Source organism: Bactrocera neohumeralis, chromosome 2 (genome assembly GCF_024586455.1).
Source record: "Bactrocera neohumeralis isolate Rockhampton chromosome 2, APGP_CSIRO_Bneo_wtdbg2-racon-allhic-juicebox.fasta_v2, whole genome shotgun sequence".
Lineage (NCBI taxonomy): Eukaryota > Metazoa > Arthropoda > Insecta > Diptera > Tephritidae > Bactrocera > Bactrocera neohumeralis.
Window position 1 is genome coordinate 21,205,467 of NC_065919.1, and position 24,611 is coordinate 21,230,077.

The window sequence follows — 24,611 nt, forward strand, 5'->3', positions numbered from 1 at the left end:
ATCTCTCGATAAAATGTGAAGCAAAAGCTATCACTCAGAGCATTTTTTTGCCGGATTTGGCTTTGGTGACTTTGTTCAACTCCAGAAAATCAAATATCTAAACTGGGATTACATAGAAGAGAAAATCACTGCAACTAGTTACGATGGAGGATAAGTTTGAAAATTAGATTAAGTTTTTGTTGGCTTCATTAGGATAACTCTAAGGAAGGAAGCAATAAAAATAATTTGTATTGAGAAACCAAAAAAATCATTTAATTTTATTATTTTGAAAATTAAAGAAAAATGGCACTTATCTAAGTTGTCATACATTATTCCAACTTTCCCCCTCTCTTTATTGCCATATAATTTCACTTAAGTGCCCTTTTGCCAACCTCAGCATCACTAGATCGCGCCAATTTACCAAGTTTTCCCAAATTAACTAAACCAAACATTAACTCAAGCTAATTTACATACTTGCAATGGCAATTTCCCATAGCCAAAAAGAAAACAATAACAACAACAACAAGAAAGACAAATGAGAAATTAACTTTGGACACATTAAAGACGTAAATGCGCAAATACGCGAAGTACGACAAAAGACGAAGTACGACAGTGGGACAACGACAACTGACAAATCACTAACACTGTGCGCTGCAACAAAAACAAAGAGAAATGTAAAAAATGAAAAGTAAAAAGTGATTAAAAAAAATAAAAATAAAAAAAATTGAAGTAAGAAATGTTTAAACAAATAGTTGCAGGAAAAATGTGTTAAGTGTGCGCGAACAACAACAAAACTAACAAAATATGCTAATCTTTGTGGATGGAGATCTGCGCTAACCAACTGATAGAATGAAGCAGAGAAATCGACGAAATGGACTAAGCACATGGCAGTCATTTGCAGCGCTTCTCCCTCTGGCAACGCTTACAGCCGTTGGCAGACGCCGTACTACGTGGTTAGTGGGGGCTGGGGGGCTTATGGGAGGTTAGAAAATTGTGCTCATCGCGCTGAGTGTAGATTTTCACTTGAAGATTGAATTGCATTTCCGAGAATTGTGTGCAACAGCAAACCAAAAGCCAAATCGCGCAGCAACAACAAAAACGGCACGAATAATTTCAACACACATACACACACTCTAAAATGAATTTTAATACACACATACACTTACATAGCTATATGTATGTATGGAAGGCAGCAAATATGCCTGAAAAGCATGAAATGGGCTGTTAAGCGGCAGATGAGTAACAACTTAAGTGCAGCAAATGCATTATTTGTACAGGCAGTAAAAACAACAACAACCTCAGCAACAGCAAACAACAACAAACATGAAGAAGAGTAGCAACAGCAGCCGCCAAGCGGCAACAGTTGCTGCAGAAGCTGGACGCTCGCACACAGCCGCCAACGCTCTTGTTGTTATTGTTGTTGTTGATAATTGCGCATCAAATCATGTGTGCGTGTGACTCCTGACTCGACTCGCCTGCCAGCTGACCTGTGTGCGCGCATATTTGTTTTTGTTGTTGTTGTTATTTTTGCAAATGAAGTATATATACTTGTTGTTGTTTCTTTTGTTGTTGTTGTTGTTTTTCACCGTACTCTGAGTATAAGCCAGCTGATGTGCATTTAGATGATTATGATGCGCGCCCATCGCCGATGATCATCAGTTGTGCGGCTGCCGATGTGCAGCAAGCGGCGTTGCAATAATGCGCAGTTTCGATTAAGATCTAGCATCTAGTAAGTACCAAATAGCAAGCACAATAAAACTGCAAATATTTCAGTGAAAATTGTTTACTAGTGAAACCACACACTGGAAGAAAAAAGTTTATTTCGAAGTTAAGCTTTTGGATGCTCGACAGAAGTAAGCACATAAGTAGAGTGGTTGTCTAACGGAATGCCTAGGCGACCTATAATGTCCCCTCAGAACTGCCCAATGATTCTTCTCAATGAGTTTAAAACTGGCTGAGCAGACGTCTTGCTTATAAGTAGTTTCTAGAAAAGGGAAGGAAAGTATATCATCACACTCCCCGTGAGATTCATTCACAGCCGCAACTAAAGTATCTGGGAGTAATAATAGACTCAAGGCTCAAATTTAAGGATCACCTAGAATACACTGCAGGTAAAGCGAATAAAATCCTAAACGCTTTATCAAGAATGATGGCAAATAAAGGCTGAATGCGTTCCAGCCGGCGATTTTTACTCGCAAAGTTAGTGAGATCGGTTATGTTATATGCGACTTCAATATGGATCCAGGCGTAGGCATTCAAGGATATACCGGACAAATAAGCACAGTGGAAGTCTGTCGGCAAAAGCAAGTAGCGCTGCTTAAGTATATATACATATTTTCCCGTAACTCCTAGGTGGAACATAGGGCCTGGTGAAGTAATAGCCAGTAAAAAGCTTAACAATATGGCAGCGGAGCTGGCAAACCTCACTCAATGGACGGTGGACCCACAGACTGTTACCGGACATCCATTCGTGGTTCAACAAACGGTATGGGAACATGGATTTCCACCTAACCCTAATACTATAAGCAGGGTTGCTTTAGAAGCTACCTGTACATATTCCAGAACGACATTAAACCGAATTGTCCGACGTGTTCAGAGTGCTTTGAAGAGTCTGAGCATGTATTCTTTCATTGCACTCGCTTTTTAAGTGCCAGGGAAACATTAAAACTACACTCGGTGGTAGTTTTACGGTGGAAAATTTTACAACACTCATGTGTCAGTTCACTGAGAACTGGAAAGCTGTCAGCGAAGCGGTAGCCGCAATCATAAAAAAACTGAGACATATAGAGCAAATTAGTCCGTCAGTCCGAAATAATATTTAGTCAAATGGTTCCGTGGGAGATGCTGGAGTTGAGAGTAGTTTAGATTTACTCGCGCTCCGACTTTTTATGATTCTCTTTACTTAAAAGAAAAGCAAAAACCACCCAGTGCTCTTGATGAAATTTATTAATAGTTTGATTATTTTCCTTTAGCAAGGTGTTGCTTAGAAAATGTATTATATTATCTTCTTCTTTTACCTGCTGACAGCTTTTACAATAGTTATTGTATGTTATTCTCAGTCTACTAGCATGTCTGCCAATCAGACAGCGATCTGTTAGCTCCTACTAGAGCGCTATACGGATCATCCCTTTTGAATTTTACTAGTCGGCGTTCCTGCCACATTTGCTTCCAACGAGACTCAGCTATATCTATAACATGTTTGTCGATTATATATCTACAAATAGCCAGAGGCATATGAATTCCCTCCTGTGGTAAAGTAGACTAATTCATCTTTCACAGATTCACTATGTCCTTTTGATCGAGATTTTACTATGGCTGATCCAAGTAGAGGTACTTTTCCAATAGTCTTTATTTGACAGTTCAGACAAGTAAGGAAGGGCTAAGTTCGGGTGTCACCGAACATTTTATACTCTCGCTTCCAAAGTGACAATCAGCTATATCATTTATATATTTTTCAAATTCCGCTATCATCATTGGTTCAAATAGCCAGAGGCATATGAATTCAAAATAGCTTTATATTTTTTGAATCACTGACTAATTCATCTGTTAAGACTTTTTATATACCAAGAATATTTTTAAATGTCCTGCAACAATTGCTGGTTTATCGAGATATGAAATCGTGGTTAATATCCGAAGACACCATTTATGAATGTATGGATCCAAGAAACGATTCTTTTTCAAGATTTTTGGGATTTCAAAAATTACGTCTAAATATGCCCCTCCCTAATGCGATCCTTTGTGCCAATTTCACTTTAATATCTTTTTTATGGCTTAGTTATGACACTATATTTTGTGGCCGTGGCAGTTTTTGCCCATGAATTTCATCATGGACAAGATCATTATCTCAATTTTTACTGAAGTTACAGCTTGCACGCGGACGGAACAATGTTTACAAATCTGACTCTTTTAGTTTTAGGACATAAGTTATGTGAACAAAACTATAATACTCTCCTTGCGATTAAAAATCGTTCAACTTATGGTCATAATAATCGGAATACTGAGCATACTATTCGCAATACCCATCTGAGACCCAGCATTCACACGCAGTGAACAACATACTGTAGCAGCCGCAGCTGAGATTGTACACGAAGACCATGGACAGTCGATTCGCTCTACGGGCTCTTGAAAAGTTTCAAGAAGATCCGACATTTTCGAGCCAAATTTTGTTCAGCGATGAGGTTTATTTCTAGCTCAATGCGTATGTAGACCGAAAAATTGCAGTATTTCTGACGAAGAGCAACCTGAAGAGATTCAAAACTGCCATTTCATCCAGAAAAAACAACGGTTTGATATGGTTTGTGGGCCGGTGGAATCATCATTAAATATTACTTCAAAAATGTCGCCCGTGAGTACGGAACCGTCAAGGGCGGTCATTGTTACGCCATGATAACCGACTATTTAATGCCTGAAATTAAAGATCGTGATCTCGGCGACATTTGGTTTCAACAAAACGGTGCCATTTCCCACACATCGCATCAATCAATGGATTTATTGAGAGAACACTGCGGTGAGCAGATAATTTCGCGTTTTGGACCGGCTGATTGGCCACCAAGATCGTATGATATCACACCGTTAAACTTTTTCTTGTGAGGATATGTAAAGTCTTTATTCTATGCGGACAATCTCGTTTCGAATCAAGCCTTGGAGCAAAGTATCACGCGTGTCATTCGCAGGTAAACGGCCGAAATGTTCGAACGAGTCATAGAAAGTTGGACTCAATGAATGGACCATCTGTAATGTCGACGCGGCCAGCATTTGAAAATGGTGGTATTCAAAAATTAAATGCCAAATAATGTTTATTCGAATGATAATAAGCATTACTCATTAAATTTCAAAATTTTTTTTTCGTTCTCAGTATTTCTCTGAAAATATATATGCACATATATAAATATATATGTTAGGTGGCTTATAAATACGCTCTGCATATAACTGCTTCAAAAATAAGTGCATGATTTATTGACTTGTCATCAGAATAGCTACATAGAATAATTAAATTGAATGTTCACACAAGCAAGTTTGTCGCTAAAGTCTTTTGAGCAGTACTAACTCAACAAAACCCTAAAAAAAACTTGTACATTTCGTCACATAAAATGCAAAAGAACGTATCATCAAAACATTAAAATTGAATTCTTTAATGCTTACTATTCGCTACATCTTATTACATATATGTATGTATGCATATATCAGATATAACCACTATATAATCAATATATAACCATTTTATAACCAAAACTCAAAATTCTGTTTCAACACGAGTGTTTTCTATAAATCGTTTTTCCTTCGCCACCAAACTTATGAAAATTTGTGTTACGTGATTTTGTATTTCAGGTGACGATATACTAAATATTTATGATTATTAGTGAACAAAGAGCTTGTACCGCCAGTCATAAATCTTCAATAAAAAATTGCATAAAAAAATTCATTAAAAAATTGTCAATAAGGCATGTATAAATAAATGTTTAAATAAAAGTGTCAATAGAATTGTCAATAAAAAGTCATAAAAAATGTCAATAAAAAATTTATAAATAAATTGCCAATAAACTGTAATTAATAAATACTCAATTAAAGAAAATTAATTTGCGCTCAAGTTAATAATTAAATAAAGTCTGTGCAATATGGCAATGATTTCCTTGTAATTAGTTGTTATTCATTTTATACAAACGCATAAATAACTGTAATTAGCGTTGTGCGCGAAAATTCCCGTTAGACGTCTCTTAACTCTTTCTGACTGACTAAGTTGCAATAATTAGCATACAGAATATAAAAATAAATTATTAAAAGTGCGATATGGAAAATACGGCAACAAAAAACGACAATAAAATGGGGGGAAAACAATATTTACTGTTAACTCATACAAATTGATTACACACCGAAGTCATAAACTTTCACTCACTTAATTGACGTTTTTGTGTGGCGATTGGAGTAACAGTTAATTTGTTTGATTAAAGGCGACACAACCTTGGGCAACATTGAGTGTTAGTGGCGTGGCACGTGCATGGTTTTCATAGAAAAAATATGAAAAAAATAAGGAAAAGTTCAGTGGAAATATTGTATTATATAATGTATGTATGTTTATAAGTACCACATACATATATAAGAAAATTAATTTATACATATATATTAGGTTGTCAAATAGACAAAAAGGCGGGAGGGAGATATTTGATAATATATACTTATAATAACATTTATCTTCAAAAAAAATATAAATTTATTTTAACAAAAATAAAAATATTTTTTCTGCCTCCAAAAATTATAAATTTATTTTAATAAAGAAAAATATTTTTTTCTCTCTCCTACCAGATTTGACGCCAACAAATCGACAAAGGGCGCCTCGAAGCTGCGCCGCGATTTAATCAATGCCGAAATCGCCAATTTGCGCGACCTTTTGCCGCTGCCGCAGTCGACGCGTCAGCGCTTATCACAGCTACAGCTGATGGCATTGGTGTGTGTGTATGTGCGTAAGGCTAACTATTTTCAACAAGGTGAGTCACATGACATTTCATAATGATAGCAATAGCAGTTAGTGGTTATTAAGAGCTGGCATATTGGGGACTTACTCCACAATTAGTTCTTAACTGTCAATATTGAAATTAATAAGAGTACAGTTATGCGTTAAAATTAATATAATTATATTTATATAATTATAATTAAAGAGCAAGCAGAAAAAAAGAAATTATTGCTCACGCATGGGGAGTTTACATTTTTTTATATTATCTATGGCATTTAAATTGAACAAATTTAACTCGAACACAATTTCTCTGAACCTGGAACCTGGACTCTTTTGGCTTGTCTACCATAACAGTTTTATTTGGTGTAATGAGAACACTTGTCATAATACTGTCAATTTAATGTCATGAAATTTGACTCAAGGAAACCTGAACATTATTCAAAAAATCTTTTACAGCGTGTAAAAATCTGAATTGGTTTATAAGAAAAATAAAATAAAATATACCAAATATTGTGCGTAATTTAAAGGTCGAGGCTCATTGAATTAACAGACTAAAATAAAGGCCATAATTATTAGTGAAAGTATGAAACCCTTCAGACAGCACAACCACACTGCATGTGACATGTGATGGTTTCATGAAAATAACACTCACTGAACTCATTTCAAACGCAACAAAAATTAGAGAGTTGCCACCTGTTTGAAAAAATTTTGGCGCAAAAAATTTATAAGACAAAGTATGCAATACGATTACCAAACTGATGTAGTTTAAAAAAACAGACAATACTTTTGAAAATAGTTGCCAGAGGTTTAAAAATAATAATGAAATTAAATTAATAAAATATATAAAATACCACAATAAAAGCACAAACTTAAAAAGAATTATCAGAATGCTTAAATTTGAAAATATTTTTAGTAAGAGTTGCCACTTATTTGCAATTTTGATGATATATACATAATTCAAATAAATAAAAATCTAAAATAACAATACTATATGATTATCAAAATAATGTAGTTTTAAAAAGTTTTTTTAAGAGTTGCCAGAGGTTTAAAAATAATAAAAAAAATTAAATTCTTAAAATAAACATAATACCAAAATAAAAGCACAAACTTAAAAAGAGTTATCAGAATGCTTAAATTTTAAAATTTTTTTAGTAAGAGTTGCCACCTGTTTGCAAATTTGAGGATATTTAATTAAAATAAATAAAAAAATCATAAACTAAAATAACAATACTATATGATTATCAAAATAATGTAGTTTTAAATAGTTTTATTTCTTTTAAAGAGTTGCCAGAGATTTAAAAGTAATAAGAAAATTAAATTCTTAAAATAAACATAATACCAAAATAAAAGCACAAACTTAAAAAGAATTATCAGAATGCTTAAATTTTAAAATTTTTTTAGTAAGAGTTGCCACCTGTTTGCAAATTTGAGGATATGTAATTAAAATAAATAAAAAAATCATAAACTAAAATAACAATACTATATGATTATCAAAATAATGTAGTTTTAAAAGATTTATTTCTTTTAAAGAGTTGCCAGAGATTTAAAAGTAATAAGAAAATTAAATTCTTAAAATAAACATAATACCAAAATAAAAGCACAAACTTAAAAAGAGTTATCAGAATGCTTAAATTTTAAAATTTTTTTAGTAAGAGTTGCCACCTGTTTGCAAATTTGAGGATATATAATTAAAATAAATAAAAAAATCATAAACTAAAATAACAATACTATATGATTATCAAAATAATGTAGTTTTAAATAGTTTTATTTCTTTTAAAGAGTTGCCAACTGTTTAAAAATACTACTGAAATCAAATTCCTTAAAGAAATAAAATACTGTAATAAAGGAAGAAACAAAAAAAGATAAGAGAATGCTTAAATTTGAAAATATTTTAAATAAAAGTTGCCACTTATTTGAAAAATTGTTGATATCAGTATATCATACAAAATAAAATTAAAATAAATAAAAAGTCATTTAATAATATGGTTATCAAATAATGTAGTTTTAAAAGTTTTTTTTTTTAAGAATTGCAACTTTTTCAAAATACTATTGAAATTAAATTCCTGAAATAAGTAAAATACTGTAATAAAATTAAAAACACAAAAAGATATGAAAATGCTTATACTTTAAAATATTAATGAGCAGAGTTGCCACCTTTTTGAAAATGTTGAGGTATTAAAAATTTATAAAAAACAATATGGTTATCAAATTAACGTAGTTTTAAAATGCACACACTATTTTTGAGGAGAGTTGCCAATTGTTTCCATTTATTAATAATTTAATACGATAAATGTTAGAGTAATTAGAATGTTAGAAAGAAGCATAAAAATAAAGAGTTACGAGAATGTGTATAATTTAAAATATTAATGAGGAGAGTTGCCACCTATTTGAATGTTTCGTCATAAAAAAACAGAAGACAAATTCACAATACAATATGTTTATCAAACTAATGCAGTTTTAAAAAACAGGCAATACTTTTTAGGAAGGTTGGCAATTGCTTAAAAATATTAAACACTTAATTGGATAAATCATAAGAAAAATAAAATATAAAAATATAAATAAAAAACATAAAAAGATATCAGATTGCTTAAATTTGAAAATATTTGTTAAATGAGTGTTGCCAAATGTTTTCAAAATTAATTATCTATAAATAAATGTAATATTACAATATGAATATATTTCCATCAAAGATATTGTTGAGAGGAGTTAACAGTTCAAAAATCTTAATTCAATATAACTGCTTTAATTCTTTGAGATATAACTGAGAATGGTTGCCACCTATTTGAAAAATAAAAATGAAAATTCAATATGAGTATGGTGACGACAGCTCTACAATAGCTATTTATTAAACATCCTATATTCTTCAAGTAATTTTCTGTGTATTTGTACCTTACCAAGTCATCTGAAAAATAGTTGCATTTGCCTTTCAATCTGGAGTACACATATGTATGTATGCCTAAACTAAAAATGTTACCAGCTTGGTCCAAACAACAGATTAACTTATGATTTCCCCGATTTTTTCTCTTTCTTGAAACGAATTTCAGAAGCAGACTTCAAAAAAATTATTTTCGTTTGATTCTGCTTTCTCTATGCTTTTACTCAAAATCGCGAATAAATTAGAATCCTGCCACACACATCTGACTAATGTTCTATGCAGCTTAACCTCAACTCCAGCGCACCAATTCAAATTCGAATTTTAGTATACAATACTGTATTATACTTACCAATCTAAGCACTTGCATTTCGTTACGTAATTTATTTATTTATTTATATTTAATTGTAGCTCGTAACGTTTTTGAATTGATTTATTTTATTGCATATGAGAAAATATGCAAATCAGCGGGTTATGCCACAAAATAAGGGATTACAAAAGCGCAGTTGTCACTATTGCATTCTCTTTTACAATCCAGGTAGATGTATATATTAGGGTGGTTAAAAGCACAAACAGAATAATTATTTTTTTGCTTGGTACTCTGAACAATATGCGCTTAGACATTTCTACGAAAATCTCTGCAAGTATGAGCTCTTAGTTGTAACGGGAAGGTACTGCGCCTTACAGTTGTCTATTTTTTTATCAGATAGAAAAACTTGTTGCAAAATGGCAACCGAAAATTTTAATTAAATTTCCAGGATAAATGGTATTTCAAAAATTGTATTTTGCTAAATTAGTAGAACTGTCCTTAATTACTGTGCCAAATATGAGTGCGATTGTCAACCAGTTTGTTGACAGCAGCTGCTTAAGTCGGTACACCTCAGTAGTGCGTTGCGATTTTTACAATGGATAAAAATATGGAACAAAGAATTTGCCTAAAATTTTGTATTTCTAACCCGATTTCGTGTGTGGAATCGTTGTAAATATTGGGCAAGGCACAAGTCTTCGAGTGCTACAAAGCCTTCAAAGATGGTCGAGAAGTCGGAAAACATGCCTTTTTCTGGACGACCTCTTCAACTGATGAAAATTGAAAAAAGTGAAGGATTTGGACAGACGGTCAATAAGGAGAATATCATCAATCAATGACCGTATTCACTAAGATTTTTTCTTGTTCCCAAAACTGAAATCCGCGCTCCGTGGTAACAGTTTCCAGTCGATCGAAGAGATAAAATAAAACTAAAAATTCGCTGAAGTAGCTGAAGGCCATGCCAAAAAGTGTTTCGAGGACTGTAAAAATCTTTTATAAAAGTGTATTGCAACTGGTGGGGACTACTTTGAATACTTGAAAACTTGCCCTGTATAAATATAATTCACAAACCTTTTGCGCCTGAAGTGATATCGCCAGTTTTGATGCAGCAAAGTCCCAAGCGTATGAAATTTTTGGTTACACACGAACTTAGCCATTCCTTACTAGTTTCTGTATATATTTACATGTAGATTTTAACTCATAAATTCGTTAGGTTAGTTCTTTTTGCTCACCCTAATGTATATATAAAGAATATTTGCGTTTGCCAGCAAATGAATGCGCTTCGCTTGAGGCAATTTTCCAATAAATAACTTATCAGTGAAAGTAAATCTTTGCAGTCCTGCAATATGCATGTATATATATTATATATTTAAAAAAATAACACTTTCAATAAATTTATTAACAATAAAAGCGCTTTCGTAAATTACAATGATAATTATAATTTCTTCGAAGAAATAATGCAATGTAATAAATTTCAATTAAGTTGTGCTTATATGGCGGTGAAATAATAGAGCTGTTGGAAAGATAGAGTTACCAACTTGATTGTTTCCAAGACAGTGGAATAAGAGTACAAATAATCGGAAAGGATCAGAATTTCTATATATTTACAAGTCAGCAACTTGACCCCATCTACGAAAAAATACAGTGGAATATTTCATAATAAATTTGTCAGTATATGAAAAACTAGCAGTTCTCTCCATTTGCGATTCAACTTGGGGGATGAGGACCTCAAATAGGTAGATGATAAGATGTGAACATCAAACTCTTAATATTATTTATATTCAATTCCACGCACGACCGCTTCGTAGTGAGCCAACTGGACGGGTGAACCGCCATTCACTTTATTTTATGACTTTGACTCGCTTGCCGTGCGAGGACTACTTACATTGTTAAATTCGTGATATCCTTCGGTTCGATTCTGGAATGTCCGAATCAGATAATATAAAAGGGTATATAAAGATATTGAATTAGTACAAAGTACTGAATTCTGAAAAGGATTGTACTAAGATACAAATAAATAATAAATTAATTATTTTTATTTTAGTAAAGCAAAACTAGATTAACTCCTAGAAATATTTCGCAAACAAATTAGAATATTAGAAAAAAAAATTCATAATTCTTGCTCAATGAAGTGCTTCAATTATGCAAATAAACTTGCAACTTTGGGTAAATGCTTCTCCACCATCTAAACACACCTTAACACACAGAGTTTGAGTTTGAGTTTGAATGAATTCAAGTTCACCACCTTGAACTACAACGCTAATGCAGCGCAGCAATGAGTATTATTGTGCAACAGAAATGCTGAAAAATAACAAAGGAAAATCGAGAAACCATTAAACTAATAATAAATGCTTATAGACAACCGCAATCTAAACAAATGAGCAAATCAACCGCACCGTTAATAATCGAAAATTCGCGGTAATTACAATACACCGGCGAGCACACCACACCAACACCACAAGACTGCCACACACACACATACAGCGCTGCAACAACAACGGCAACACAAAGGAAGCACCGCTAGAGCACAAGAAAAAAACAAAAACAAAGTATTTGCGGTATGGCGGGTGTGTAAGAACACTAAACTAATTGCCGCGTTGCATAACTTTGGTGTGTGGGTGTGGGTGCGCGGCAGGTTGTTGTGCTCAAAGAGAGCGCTTCACTAGAAAATCGCACTTTTAACAGAAAAATTGTAAGAAAATAAAAGAAAATCAAAATATAAATATAAATATGTTCGCAATAACAGTTATGAAGAGGCAATCTGACTTTTTGTATAACCAAATCAAGTTCAAGCCAAGAAATCCGGTGTAAAAAATGGAGTGCAGATTCTCAGTAAGGGTGTGCTTGCCGGAAGGCGGGTTTTGTTACCATTATTTATTGCGCGCCCAAAAAAAAAAGAGTATAACGGTATCAAATCACATAACCCAGCAGACAATCGCATGATCCACTTTTTGTTGAGACTCGGAGAACAAATGTTTATGCTTAAAGCATGGTCTCACTCTGTTGAAGTTGCAACAAAACTTGGCTTGATGACGAGTTTCCGGACACTGCCTCAGGAAAATCAACAATCAAGGATTGCTATGTTAAATTTATACGTGTTGAAATGAGCACCGAAGAGTGAATGGAGTGAACGCCCAAAAGAGGTTGTTACCGACGAAAATATTAAAAGGGCTTAAAAAATAATTTTGGATGACCGTAAAGTGAAGTTGTTTGAGATAGCAGGCACTCTAAAGCTATGAATATATCTTATCATTCACCAATATTTGGATGTGAGAAAGTGCTGTGCAAAGTGACGCGAACTCACTTTCAACCAAAAACAACGACGAGTTGATGATTCGGAGCAGTGTTTGCAGATGTTCAAGCGTAATAAACCCTTCGTTTCTCGAAGAAGTCCAATCCAAAGTCATTCGAGTGCACGGTGACGATGAACTGCTTCCAAAGCGTAAACAACGCAACAGTCGGCTGGCAAAGTTATAGCGTCCGTATTTTGGTATGCGCACAGAATATTTTTTATTGACTACCTTAAAAAAAGAAGAAACAGAGACTATAACATAGCCTTATTGGAGCATTTGAAGGACGAAATCGCCGAAAAAGCAGCGTATTTGAAAAAAAGAAAGTGCTATTTCTCCAAGACAAAGCACCGTGTCACAAGTCAGTAAAGTGATGGCAAAAATCCATGATTTGGGTCTCGAATTTCTTCCACATCCGCCGTATTCTCCATATCTGGCCCCCATCGGCTATTTTCTGTTCTCAGCTTTCAAAAGAATTTTCGCTGTGAAGAAAATTTCATCGATCGAAAAGGTAATAACCCAAACTGAAGCCTATTTTGAAGTAAAGCACAAATCATACTACAAAAATGGTATCGAATAGTTTGAAGGTCGCTTTAATCAGTGAATCACCCCTGAAGAGAACAAAATTGAATAAAAAACGAATTTTGCCAAAAAAATGTGTTTACTATGCTAGACCGGGAACTTTTCAATTGACTGACCAATTGCTGTAGCTTACTTTTCGAAGTATTGGGCTAAGTTGCTTGCCGAAGTAGCTAAAAGTTTCATGTTCCCATAAACCTAGAAATATAATATATGAGCAAAGGATCTGTTAAAGAGTTGCCATTTATCGAAATATTTCATAAAACTAAAAAAAATTGGCAACGTTCAACCGTTGAAAAAAGTACCTTCAAAGTATTTTATAGCCATTTAGCTGCAAAATAGTTTGGAACAGAGTTGCCACCTGTCGAAAGTAGTTAAATTGGAAAAGTTACTAAAGATGTCTCAACGTAAACGTAGTTGAAGAAAATATTTTAAAAATTTAAGACGTCTTTAATTTAAATCTATTTTAGAACAGGGTTGCCATCTGTCAAAAAAAGCCAAAATGTTAGAAAGATCTGAACGCTAAGTATTCAAAATGTTTAGAGTTTAAACATATTTTGGAACATAGTTGCCACCTGTGAAAGGAAAAAATTTAAAATATTACAAAATATGTGCGAGCATCTAAAGAAGTTTTTCTTTAAGTATTCGATATGAGGATATTTGAGTATATTTTGACAGAAAAAACAAAAAGGGTCAAAATATTAAGAATTTAAGAAAAAATCAGGAATTGAATTCAAATCGAAAGCTACATATCAAAGAATGTTAATAAAAGTGAAGGAAAGCGTTGAAACGCATATCTATGCACATTAGGGTGTGCTAAAAAGACACTTTTAATTTTTTTCGAATCTTACATATAAAGGACTATCAATAAAAGCGAAGGAAAGCATTGAAAATTCGTAACAACGTTTATCGTGTATTCACATTAGGGTGGGCCAAAAAGACACTTTTGGTGTTTTTCGAAAATGGAATGTTAAGAAAAGTAAAAGAAAGCGTTGAAAATTCGTAACAAAGTTCAACGAATGCATGTGTATTCACATTAGGGTCGGCCAAAAAGACACTTTTAGTGTTTTTCCTAAATTACATATACATATGTACATAAAGGAATGTTAATAAAAGTGAAGGAAAGCATTGAAAAATTGTACCAACGTTTATCGAACGCATATGTATGCGCATTAGGGTGGGCCAAAAAGTCATTTTTAATTTTTTTCGAATCTTACATATAAAGAAATGTTAATAAAACTGAAGGAAAACGTCGAAAATTCTTAACAACGTTTATCGAACGCATGTGTATTCACATTAGGGTGGGCCAAAAAACACGTTTAGTGTTTTTCGAAACTTACATAAAATGGAATGTTAATAAAAGTAAAAGAAAGCGTTGAAAATTCGTAACAAAGTTTAGTGAATGCAAATGTATGCACATTAGAGTGAGTCAAAAAGACATTTTTTTATGTTTTTCTTTCCATGCCATGAAAATATCGTACGATATGGCGAAAATATTCCGATAGACTTTGAGCTCTTAATATTTATATTAAGAGGGTGCGGTGTGCATTGATTTTCCATATAAATAACATGGAAATATTTTCTATTTTTTGTTCGGTTGGTTAAGCATTTACATATGTTACACTATAGTGGATAAATAAAATAAATTAATCCATTCATGAAGCAACTATTTTATCTACAAAAAATCTGAAGCATAATTTTTTGCTGAAAAATTCAATAGTTGCTTTAATTGTTGGTATTCAAAATATTTACTCCATGCCATGCCAAATGTTTCATGCAAATAATTTGCGGCATGATTTACCTTATAACATTTACATAAATACCCAATAAGCTTTTTACCTTCCGAACACATGTACAAATATGTGTGTGTAAAATTGCGCGCATAGCTGGTAAAACATACCAAATTGCTTTTAATAAGCGCATTTAATGCCAAACGAATTGCAGCGAGTGATTTCTAACTCGCTTAGACAAATATAGAAAAATCCGCGGCGCAGAATATTGCACCTGAATGAATTATTGTTCCAAATTGTCTCAATGAAGTTTTAAATATTTTGTATTTATTGCACCAACGCACAGCATTTGCGTTGCATTTGTGATTTGCTGACGGCCAGGTGTTGGCTTGGGTGTGCCCAAGTACACGCCGCTTACACACATTGAACTTAACATTGAAAACTCACAAAATTTCCAATTCAAATTTATAGTTTCGAAAACGAAACAATAAAAATATTTGCTTAAATGTATTTTAATAACAAACGGCAGCATTTAAGCGATTTTGTCGCGTATACACATACACATGCACACAAACGAGCGTAGAGTGAATGCCTTGCAGCGGGCCGCGTACATTGTGAGCTTCACTTTGCTCACTGCTGTCAGCGTTGTTAGTTATTCAATGCAATTGTTTTTGTTGTTTTTTTAAATAGTTTTTATTTTGAATTGTATTCATCTTTATACACTGAACAGTGTATATTATATTTGATAAAAAGTTTGGAATTATTCAGCCGTCTTTTACTACCCACAAGTATATGGCGGATATAGAAACTGAAAAAATTTTTTATTTGCCAAGTTAACTTTTTGAAATTCGGCACAAATTAATGTCTAAAGCAAAGGTACGATATCCACAAAAATTGTTTAGATCAGAGCACTATAGCATATAGCTGCTATACAAACTGAATGATCGGAATCAAGAGCTTATATGGAAATTTTTTTAATTTGAAGAGATATCTTCATCAAATTTAACACGAGTTATTGCCTTAAAAATTGGTACAATCTCCGAAGAAATTGTTTGGATCGGATCACCGTAGCATATAGCTGCCATACAAACTGAATGATCAAAATCGAGTTCTTGTATAGAAAAGTATTTTATATAAAAAGATATCTTGTCAAAACTTGAAAAATATCACTGTCTAAAATAACGGTATGACCTCCCAACAAATTGTGCAGATCGGATCACTATAGCATATAGCTGCCATACAAAGCGAATAACCAAAATAAGGTTCTTGTATGGAAAAATTAAGTTAGTTAACGAAATAACTTCACGAAATTTGACATGAACTGTTTTCCAAGGCAATGATATAATCTCCGAAAAAATTGTGCAGATCGGATCACTATAGCATATAGCTGTCATACCAACTGGGCGGTCAATATCAAGTTCTTCTATTGAATAATTAATATTTGTGAAGGATTTTATAGCTTCTTCTATGGAAAATTTAATTTTGTGAAGGGTATCATAGCATCTGAGCAACTGTAGTTAACGATTTTTTTGATATTTTTATTTTTTTTTAACACTGTATACTTTTCATTTTAATCGCTTTGATGCGCTAGCACTTTTATGCAATTGGGAAAATTTCGCAAATCAATTTCGAGATAGCGCAACAAATTGTCTAACCGCGCTGCGCTGCTCAAATCATTGCCCCTGAGCATGTTTATGGCGCGTACACATTGATTTTTGCATTAAATGATGCACTAATTGGCGTATGGAGACCTTGCAATTAAGTGGGTGTACTTTCAAATGACGGCTGTCATTATAAATATATATATATTTACTTATATATATATATATATATATATGTGGGCATATACCAAATATAAATATATCTATAAAGTTATTGTGTTGAATATATATTGCTGAATGTGCGTGTTTGTGCAAGTAAATTGGCGAGTGAAATTGCGACTGTTTGTAAACAAGTTCGTGTCATAAGTCTTTGGTTTAAATGACACAGAGTTAGGCGTGAAATGAACTAATTTCAAATGTTTAAGCTTGAATGAGTCATAAGAATATAAAATTAGTCATTTATGGTGCCAGACGAGATGACGCTTAGCTTTCTGGTATATTTATTGAAATAATTTTATTTAATTTATTTGTAAGGAGCTTTTCAGTTGCCTGTAAAGAAAGGATAATTGTAAATATATTAAAAATCTGTGTGAAAACTCTACAAGTTAAGCATCTGCTCGAATTTGAATTTGCGTTTTTGTCCACCCTTAAACTACAATTTACTTACTAGAATATTTTTTTTGTGGTGAGAGGGTGGAAAATTCCTTCCGCATCATCAGTGCTGTATTTACTAGGAAAAACTAGGTAGAAACGCTCTTCATTATTTCTTTTTTTATAGTACTAATAAATTGACTGGAACATTTTTTATCGTCCTCACAGCCATATTATTTATAATCCAATTTTTTTTACCCATGACATCATCAAGCCAAAATGCAATATTTAGTTGATATCGCTGGAATGCAACGACTGTGGAGTGATGATAGGGCGGTAAGCGGGCACATCGGAATGAGAGTAGAGGCACCCCATATGGTTAACCTCTTTAGCTATTTCTATGGATCGTGGTTGTCAACGATCTGCTGGAAAGTTGATTGGCTTTGTGAACAACGTAGCCCTCATGATTGAAGGGAAATTTCTGAATAACGTGTATGAGCTAATTCAAGGATACATAAGCAACGTACGCAATTGGGCTGCTGAAAAGGGCCTCTCCATAAATCCTAGTAAGACCAAACTGGTTTTATTCACTAGGAAGTACAACATCCAGGAGGCGTATCTACCACAATCAGAAGGAACGTGTCTTCGATCTGTTGACAGAGTTAAATGTCTAGAGCCCATCCTAGCCAGGAAGCTCTCCCGCAAACACAACATTGAGGAAAAAGCAAGGAAGGAATCGGTTGTCTGGCGTTGCTGTAGGGGAGCCATTCTTCTTCATTCTTTGGGGCAGTTCTTTGGCAAAATAATGGAAATTTTGACTGGCAATTGTTCAGTGGCATGCTTTCGTCAGTATTCGTGGTACACTATGAACTACACCAAATATGTCATTGAACGTCTTGGTGCTTATATCACCGGAGGATATAGCTGCAAGTTGTTAGGCTGCGCAAGCTGCCCTCGGGCACAGAGAATCTGCGTACTTAGCTGACTTCGAGGACGGGCACTCTGAAATGTTGACAATCATTAATTTCATTTCAAAAGGCTTGAATTATCAAGTCACCGAGCCTATTCCTGGCGACATGGAAGTGAAAGACTCACTGGAGGAGAGTTGCGGTGAGTGAGCTTAGCTTTTTTACGGATGGAGCGAAACTTACGGGTAGTGTTGCTGCAAGATTATACTGTTGGACTTCGATTTAAGGCTTCCTGATCACTGCAGCGTCCTTCAAATTGTGGTGGCTGCCACAAAAATAACAGAAGATTCACTGCTTCGGAGCGCAGCCTCCTTTAGAGTGGTAACCATCCACTGCAGTAGTAGTGCAGCGATATTAGGTTTAGTACGCTCATGACTAGTGAAGGGCTGTCAGACATCTTACCTCTAGCATCGATTTACATATTATAATGGATTGGTTTGGGTGCCTGGCCACAGCGGTATTACAGGTCATTTTTTTGCTGATGAGCTTGCTTAGACTGGTACTTCAGTTTTAATAACAGTGGAATGCGAACTGGTATGACTTCCCAAGTAGCTGTTCATTTGGCGCAATCATCGATATCGGTCGCTTAAAGTCACGAAAATACTTTTACTTGACAAGCAATCTGGGCGAATTTAACAGATTGTAATCCAAGGTAGCTTGGTAACCAGATCTTCAAATATATTGTTCAGATCGGACCACATAAGCATATAGCGGGCATACAAACTGACTCGTCACAATCAAGAGAAAGTTATTTTTATATCCTTTTGAGTTATATGCAGCAGAAGTAAACTTTTTTTTATATTTCGTTAGGAGTCAAAGTCAAAAAACTATTACTTACTGTTAGTTATGCTTCTCTTCGATAAATACTAAATTTTGTTCGCTCCTAAATTAATCACGAGTTGACTTAACTGCCAACTTATAGTTGCTGTTCTAATTTTATATTAAAAGAACTGAAGCAATGATGATGCGATTTTTATTTTTGTTATTATTTTTCTTATTAAGTGTCTCAAAGCCAAGTACAGTTCCAGCGAAAATATTTATACAGCAATGATTAGAAAGTCAAATGTGTACCAAATATCGGCTGATTATACCAAAACGCCGAGAAATATGCAAATGACGTAGATCAAGTTGAAAATTGGCAAGACATGCGTCAGGTACACCGAAAATTGAACTACACACACGCCGCTGACGCTACACACGCACATGTATACGGTGCACAAGCCAAGCCAGTTGGTGCTCCATTTGTCCACCGATCAAATCAAGCGGATGTCTCTATTGGCTGCTTTGTTGTGCTGAATGTTAATGACAAATTGACATCTGTTGCGCTAAATACAAGAACAAACAAGCGCGGAAGGGGATCAGCAGAAAGGCAATAGGTGGCGCAGACTCGGCAGAGACATAAGTGACTTATCAAATTTTTAGTGAGTAAACAGCTGCGCAAACGCTTTTCTACGTGTGAATGAGTTTATGTACAACAATGTGACAATGAATGGAAGCATGGTGAGAAGCGGTGAGCTGCAGCGCCGACTGGAGGGCGAATAAAGCGTATCGATTTTACCTCGAAACGCGTGCGCCCCGCAAACGGCAAACGGCGTGGGTGTGAGGATGGCGGCACAGTACTGTTACTTGACACGTGAACGTGAAATGCTTGGAATAACTTGTGACTGAGTATATCAATTTTGTTGTTTCTTGCTGCTGCGGCTGACCACATGTTTTGTGTTTATGTGTGTGTGTGTGTATGCTGTCTTTAGAGAGGGTGCAATTTAAGCTATTTTTAGCGTATTTTTATAAACTATTTAACGCTTTTTCTGCCAGTAATCGTAAATAATGAATTTTATTGGTAAACATTAGACTTATGTGACAAACTCGCATCAGTTGCTTCAACTTCACGTGACTTGTATAATGCGTGGGAGGGTTTGATTGCAAAGTACTTGCTACCAAAGTAGAGATTTGTGAATTTGGATAGAAATGAATTTGCGACTAAAATTTACTGTTGTTATATAAATATGTGTATATATGTTGGGTTTGTTATGCTTGAAAATTTCTAAACACTGCTTCGAGTCATCAGTTTAGGGCTAGGTTAGATGGCTGATCAAAGAACGCACGTGAACTACTATGTAAAGCCATTGAAAAGAAGTACTTCTGTGTTCGAACTTATGGATTAGCAAAACGCTTAGTAGGCAAAACAAATTTGCACAGACGTTTAATTTCCATTCCCGCCAGCTCGTTGGGATGTCTAAATGTATGCGCTCCCAAATGTTCAAGGCTTGATCTCCCGAACGTGGGATAGTCAAGAAGGAAGTGTTGAGTAGTTTCCAACTCATCTTCTTCCATAAAACTTTTGCAGATGGCGTCTAGTAGGATTCCCAGCCCTACGGCGTAGACGCCAATGGGGTGATGACCCGTTAAAATCCCCAAAACTAGGGAGAGGCTAGCTTTACTGAATGCAAAGAGATCACCAGATCTCTTGCGATTGATTTTGGACCAAAAGGGTTTTGCTAAATAGTCCAGATATCTAGTAGTAGAACACAAAAGGATACAGGCCCATTCTACTGATAGCGGTTCTAGGGTGCCTTTTATTACTAGCTCATAAGCTATACAGTTTTCTGCCATTCCACTTTGGTCTGGCACCCATACCAGTCACATCACATAGACACTCGATGCTATTAATAGCGATGTTAGGCACTCTTTGAGCAGCTCTGAATGCATTTTTAATGAGTTCAAGGCTAGTATCGCCGCTCTGCTAATTTTTAAAGACACTGCACTGTACTTCGGAGCAGTAAATCTACTTCTATTCTTCAATTTTAGCCTGTCAGACATTACAATAGTCAGGAAATCTTAAACTGGAGTTGATAGAGACCTCCTGACAGTAAACCGCTTCATCAACCTTCCCCCCAAGCTTTGACCTATACATGAAGAAGCTCACTGTCCCTTTCCGCCAACAGCTACTTCCACAACTCCGTCGCCGGTATAAGGGTAGAGATAGAGCCGCCAGAGTTCGGTTTGGCGACTCCATGTTCAAAGTGATCCGACATGAAATCAAAATGAGTGACATATCCGAATGTTCAGAGACGTGCTCTTTTAGAAACCCAAACTATCTGAGACTATTGACAACTTTCGCAGCCATTCATCTTCCGACGATGTATACGGGCAATATGTGCAAGATGGCGTTAAGTGCCATAAATAGACCTTAGTGCACCACACATGCTGGTTAAGCGCCGTCCGTTGAACGCTCTCGAGTTTTTTTTACAAGCGTGGTCTTTTCTAGAGTCCTCCACCATATAAAGACCACATATCAATCCATCAACTCGCTGTTGTTTTTGGTCAAAATGAGTTCGCGCGGCACCCACTTTGCACAGAGCTTTCTCATAAAAAAAAAAAAAAAACAATTAATTAAAAAACAAAATTGAAGAAAATCTCGAACGAACGAAAAAGTCCGAAAAAATTATAAGAAAGTATACTGGTAAGGTATGCGTGACCACGAGTGTATAAATTTATTTCAGTTGCCAAATTGCTTACTTAAAATGATTACTGATCATAAATGATTAAAATTAAGATTTTCCCTTTCAATATAAAAATAACTCGAATTCTCCACAACTATCTGAAAAAACGAACATATACGCTCCTTTAACGTCAGCAATCACTATAATTAAATATTAGCAATCAGGTTCGTTGCTTAAGTCTTTTGAAATTTACGTAGAATAATTTACTTCACTTAAAAAGAAGTTATCTAAAACTTACGACAAAAACATTATTAAAACAACAAAAAAAATGCAGCACAATAAAACAAAAATTAGTTGTAAAATACAGTTAACTTTGTTACTTCCTAATATGGGTTTCTGATTTTTGTACAAAGAAAAATAATTCCTTTTAGCAATTACCCAAAGTTGGCCCACAAAAAGAATAAGAAGTCTCCTCATTTAAGCCAATTATGCTACAAGTGACCAAATACACTCAGCTGCATAGTTACTCGTACAAATCTGCAAAAAATAACCGCGAGCAAGCTTCTTCTCAGCATTGCCATTTATTCTATAATATAAATAAATAATTTTATGTGTTGTTGCACTTGTTTTCGTAATCACACAACTGTGCAAATATTTTCATGACCATTTGATAATTTATTATGTTTTCAGCTGTAACTGCACATATGCACTTTACAGTTATGGGCTGCTAGCGGCAAAAGTGTTGCTATCACAACAACAAAATCTGGTAAATGGCAGGAAATTCACGATTGTTACAACAAAGTATTTTTAACAACAACAGCAAAAAATTTGCTGAAGAATACATAAGATATATGCATGTAGAGTTGTATTTCCGTAAGCGCACAAGCGACTATCGCAAAGTACAGGGCATAAGCGGCAGGCTAATTTGGAAAACAATTTTCGTAATTACCCGCAATTGGCTAAGAAGTTAGCAAAAATTAATGTTGGCAAATAGAAGAGGAAAATATAAACTTAAGTATTTGTGTTAGGGTGGTACGAAAGTGTGTGTACGTGGTAAAAAAGTAAAGTGGTGGAAGTAAACTTTTTGTAAACTTCGCCTAAATGTAGGCAACATTTTTTGAAATGTTTTATTAATTTTCGTAATTCTCGATTTCAAGACCAGGAAAAATAAACTTTGGCAGATAGAAGAGGAAAAAACTGATGTATTCGTATTAGGGTGGTACGAAAGTGTAAGAAGATGGTAAATTTGAAGGTAACTTTTTGTAACATTTGCCCAAATGTAGGCAACATTTTTTAAATGTCGTATTAATTTACGTAATTCTCGATTTCGAGTTCAGAAACAGTTTCAGTTTACCCTAATTTTCATAGTTTTTTTTTTTATTATAATAGTTTGTCATAAAAGTCTTGCGGTATTTTCGCTAGTTGGCGCTGAAAGCGCGTAGTTCTAGTTTTATTCGTCGCATCGGGTCATGCTATACCTTTTTGGAAAGCTCATTTCTCGCGCTAATACGTGTTTGATTGATTGTCGTTTCTTTTAAGTCGTTCGTGAGTTATAGCGTCGCAAACAAAATAAAGAGAAAATACAGCATATTTTACAGTACTACTACGATAAAGGCAAAAATGCATCTCAAGCCGCCAATAAAATTTGTGCAGTTTATGGACCCAATACAGTTTCCATTTCCACAGCACAACGATGGTTTCAACGTTTTCGTTCTGGTGTAGAGGTGGTCGAAGATGCGCCACGCTCCGGAAGGCCTGTCGTCGAATTGGTCGAAAGAGACCGGCATAGTAGCAGCCGTAGCATCACTCAAGAGCTGGGCATGAGTCATCAAAATTTATTTCAATTTCAATAAAATAAAAAAATATTCAATAAAAGTACCGCAAGACTTTTTTGACAACCCCTTATATCTTAATATTAATTTGAATTGTGAACGATGATGACTTCATAGAGATATCGACATAGTGCCAGTGCTCAAACACCGCTTCTAGAGTTCTATTATTATCATGAACTTAGACTCTTTACATCAGAATATTTTTAGTGAATGATTTCTTTGACAATAGTATAGGTAATGGAAATATCCAATTTTAGCCTGGCTTAGCCACATTCGTGGTTTTAAATCAATTTAAGTCGATTGAAGGTATCCTTCTATGGCTTTATATAGTTAGTCTGCTTCTATTATGTATAAGTGCAATTCGAGCTTCATACAGGTAGGCAATCATTAGCGGCTTAACACCCAGAAGGAAGTACCACGTTCCGTTCGAGCTACATAGACAGTCTTTAAGGGCTTAATATCCATAAAGAAGTATCATACACCCTTTTAGGTTCATTTATTAGGCGCTTAACATCCAGAAGGAAGCATCAGACACCCTATTAACTATATATGTACGTAAATAACCAGTGTGAAGAGCAGTGTCAATTTAGTCAAGTCTGTCTGTACATACTTAAACTAGCCTCTCAGTTTATAAGATATCGATCTGAAACTTTGCATATGTGTTTTTCTCTTCAAGAAGTTGCACTTATGTCCGAACCACCGATATCGGATCACTACAGCATATAGCTGTCATACAAACTGAATGATCGGAACCAAGTTGTTGTATGGAAAACTTTTTTATTTAACAAGATATCTTCAAGAAAATTGGTACATACTATTGTGTTAAGCAACGGTGCAAACTCCGAAGAAATAGTTCAGATCGTATAACTATAGCATATAGTTGTCATACAAATTAAACAATCGGAAGCAAGTACTTGTATGTAAAACTTTTGTAATTAATGAGATATCTCTAAGAAATTTGGCGAGTCCTT

The 24,611-nt window shown here is 34.6% G+C and overlaps 1 protein-coding gene across 1 annotated transcript in view; it reads left to right on the forward strand.

The window, feature by feature from the left end:
* Positions 1–24,611, forward strand: part of LOC126750886 (protein single-minded) — a 193,457-nt gene that overhangs the window by 97,041 nt on the left and 71,805 nt on the right. Inside the window, exon 3 of the mRNA XM_050460658.1 lies at positions 6,280–6,461. Coding sequence (XP_050316615.1) covers positions 6,280–6,461 — 182 coding nt within the window. The remainder of the gene's footprint in view (positions 1–6,279; positions 6,462–24,611) is intronic.